This window comes from Nelumbo lutea, chromosome 5, assembly GCF_056320005.1.
Source record: "Nelumbo lutea isolate HS-2025 chromosome 5, American lotus-T2T, whole genome shotgun sequence".
NCBI lineage: Eukaryota > Viridiplantae > Streptophyta > Magnoliopsida > Proteales > Nelumbonaceae > Nelumbo > Nelumbo lutea.
In genome coordinates, this window is record NC_142688.1 from 11,975,970 (window position 1) to 11,978,885 (window position 2,916).

The following is a 2,916-nucleotide window of genomic DNA, read 5'->3' on the forward strand; positions in this document are numbered from 1 at the left end:
GCCTAATTAACTGCGCAATTATACCATCCGTATCAACCACGTGTCTAGTCTAGTTATAACTTATAAATACGGGGACCATGAATTAAAATGAATTAATCCTTGCCCCTAAATAAAGGGTAAATTATAGATAAGTACTTTATACTTTAGAGTATTGACTGATAAATATTCTTTTGATTGCAACATTTGAATATTCTCAACTTTTTACACATAGTTTCATCCATTAATATTCCGTTAGTTAAAGGTTCAAAAATACCTTTATTGTATACTAACCCTTTTATCAAAAAATAAATAAAAAAATTCTGAAGTAGTCTTGGATGATATTCTCACATGAACAGTAAATAATATATTCAAATTTTCTGATAATTGCATTTCTTAGCGATGATTTTCTGACAATTACATTCTTTAGTGATGATTTTAGTTTATAGAATGATATTTTTGATATTATGCAATATTTAACTGACAGAATACTAATAGATGGACATTTACGAAAATTCAAGTTACTCGAGTGTTACAATTGAAACTTTAGGAGACCTATCGCTATTCACTACCCAAAATACAGGATATCTACCTGTAATTTGCCCATAAGTAAAAGGTAAGTCAACAGAAAAACTAAATCCCCTATTTATAGACAGAGACAATAATCGAAATAAACCGAAAGCGTTAGAGTTAAATAGTTGTTTGTTACTTGTTAAATACAATTTTCAAGTAAGCAAGAGAAGAAGAACAAGAACCAATCTCCCACGGAAACAAAACTTTTCTAATCTCTTAAGTCTCTAGCACCAGTGCACCACCAACAAGGAATCCAAATTCTCTATCCTATTGAGCCCACTTCGGATTCAAACGGCATCCATCGATGGAATGGACGAGAGGTAAGCCCGTCGGCAGGGGAAGCTTCTCCACTGTAAGTTTGGCCGTCCCCAGAAGTGGTTGCAGTATAACTAAGTTTCCTCCATTAATGGCAGTTAAATCTGCCTTCGCTTCCAAGTCTTCTTCGCTACGAATGGAGAAAGAAATTCTGACCCATCTCCGTGGTTGTCCTCAAATTCTTCATTGTTTTGGCGACGATCTCACTGTCGAGAATGGGAACCAGATTTATAACATCTTCTTAGAGTATGCCCCAACTGGTAGTCTAGCTGACCTACTCAAGATTTCCGGTGGTTTGTTTGTGGAATCGGATGTTCGACGCTACGCGAGATCAATTCTCCGAGGCCTTCGTTGCATCCACGCAAATGGCTACGTACACTGTGACATCAAGCCCCAAAACATCCTCGTCTGTTCTTATCCAGACGGAAGCAACGGCGTTAAGATCGCCGATTTTGGGCTGGCAAAGACGGCAGGAAATGAGAAGAGGAGAACGGAAGGTGCGGTGTCTGAATTAAGAGGCACGCCGCTTTATATGTCCCCTGAATCCATCGCTCGGAATGAACACGAGGCGCCGGCCGATATATGGGCTCTCGGGTGCGCCGTGTTGGAGATGGTGTTGGGCAAGCACGCATGGAGGTGTCGGGCGAGCGAGGAGGTCGTCGCCCTATTATACCGGATTGGTTTCGGGGAAGAAGTACCGGAGATTCCAGCGGAATTGTCGGCAGAGGGGAGGGATTTCATAGAGAAATGTTTCATCAAAGATCCTCGGAAGAGATGGACAGCAGAGATGCTACTGAATCATCCATTTGTAGCAGAAGACACTGTTTCATTGTCCGAGTGCGAGAAACAATCTCCATCTCCGAGGAGCGCCTTCGACTTTCCGGAATGGAACTCCCTACGATCGTCGGTTTCCAATTCGGTGGACTCTTCTTCTTCTTCTTCTTCGTCTTCTTCTTCTTCGTCTTCTTCTTCTTCGCCGGTGTCATCGTCGTCATCGGATTCCTTAACTTGTTGTGAAGATGAAGAAAAAGACCAATCCGATTCTCCTCGTTATTCGGCCAGTCGGATTCGAGAGGTGGCGACGGGACAAGTATCGAATTGGTCCACCTCAGATGGTTGGGTCACCGTAAGGGAGGCAGAATCCTCTGTTTCTCTGTTAGGGCGGTGATGCTGCTGTGTTAGAAGCCGAAGCATGAACTATGAAGCATGGGTCGGGATTCGGGAGGGAGGGAGGGAGGTGGAGATCAAGAGACACGTTTCATCAGACGGTTCTGATCTCTTCTCAAGTGATTTCACTTTGTAAATATGTGATATGAACAATCGATTTTGATTGATGATGGACCCCGACTCCTGATCCAGTACAAAATTATTTCCCAAGGAGCATCCATCAATTTTGTAAAACATGAAGAAAACCGAAGAATATCATATATATTAACATATTTTTATATTTTAATTTCTTCTTTTATTTTAAGTAAATCCATTTTCTAATATAACTTTTAATTTTAAAATTTCAGTAATAGGAATCAAAATTAGGGATATGTATTTGTTTCAAAGTTGGGATTCAGATGAAGAATATGATTTTTTATTTTTTTTGTGATATCCATTTTTCCATCAAATTCACATTTGGCGTGCATTGAGAATATCTCTCATACTTGTCACTGGGAGATGTTCTCAATACATGATGGAAATATGGTGTGAAACAGTTACAGGACACATTCTGAGGGGCATGTGTGACTTCTGAGCGACCAATGTCCCAGCCCACAATAAAGTGATTGTCCTAGGTTTGCAGATGAGTTCGCATCTCTGCCCCACCAAGCCTCGCCCCACACAACGTACAACTGACACCTGTCCAGTCACACGCGGTGAGGCATTCCTGCGTGTAGGGCTAATGGGACCGACATTAGCCCCACCCGTTAGCTCTAAAACGATCTCAAAAAGGGCAAAGTTCAAACTTCTCCCATATTCCTACCCCTGAACCTCAAATCGGAGTCTCTGACCTCCGTTCTAGCCCGATCTCTGACATACTGTATGTGTGGTGGCTGGACTAAAAAA

At 41.6% G+C, this 2,916-nt stretch overlaps 1 protein-coding gene across 1 annotated transcript; it reads left to right on the top strand.

Annotated features, from left to right (window-relative positions):
- The first annotated feature begins 491 nt into the window (after positions 1-491).
- On the top strand, positions 492-2,453 carry LOC148850361 (mitogen-activated protein kinase kinase kinase 20-like). Its single transcript, XM_088942796.1, has one exon. It carries the CDS (start codon positions 854-856, stop codon positions 2,030-2,032), a length of 1,179 nt encoding a protein of 392 aa, XP_088798922.1. The 5' UTR covers positions 492-853; the 3' UTR covers positions 2,033-2,453.
- Positions 2,454-2,916: the final 463 nt, after the last annotated feature.

Coding starts and splice junctions, on each gene's coding strand:
- LOC148850361 (XM_088942796.1), top strand. CDS start 854: ATGGAATGGACGAGAGGTAAGCCCGTCGGCAGGGGAAGCTTCTCCACT.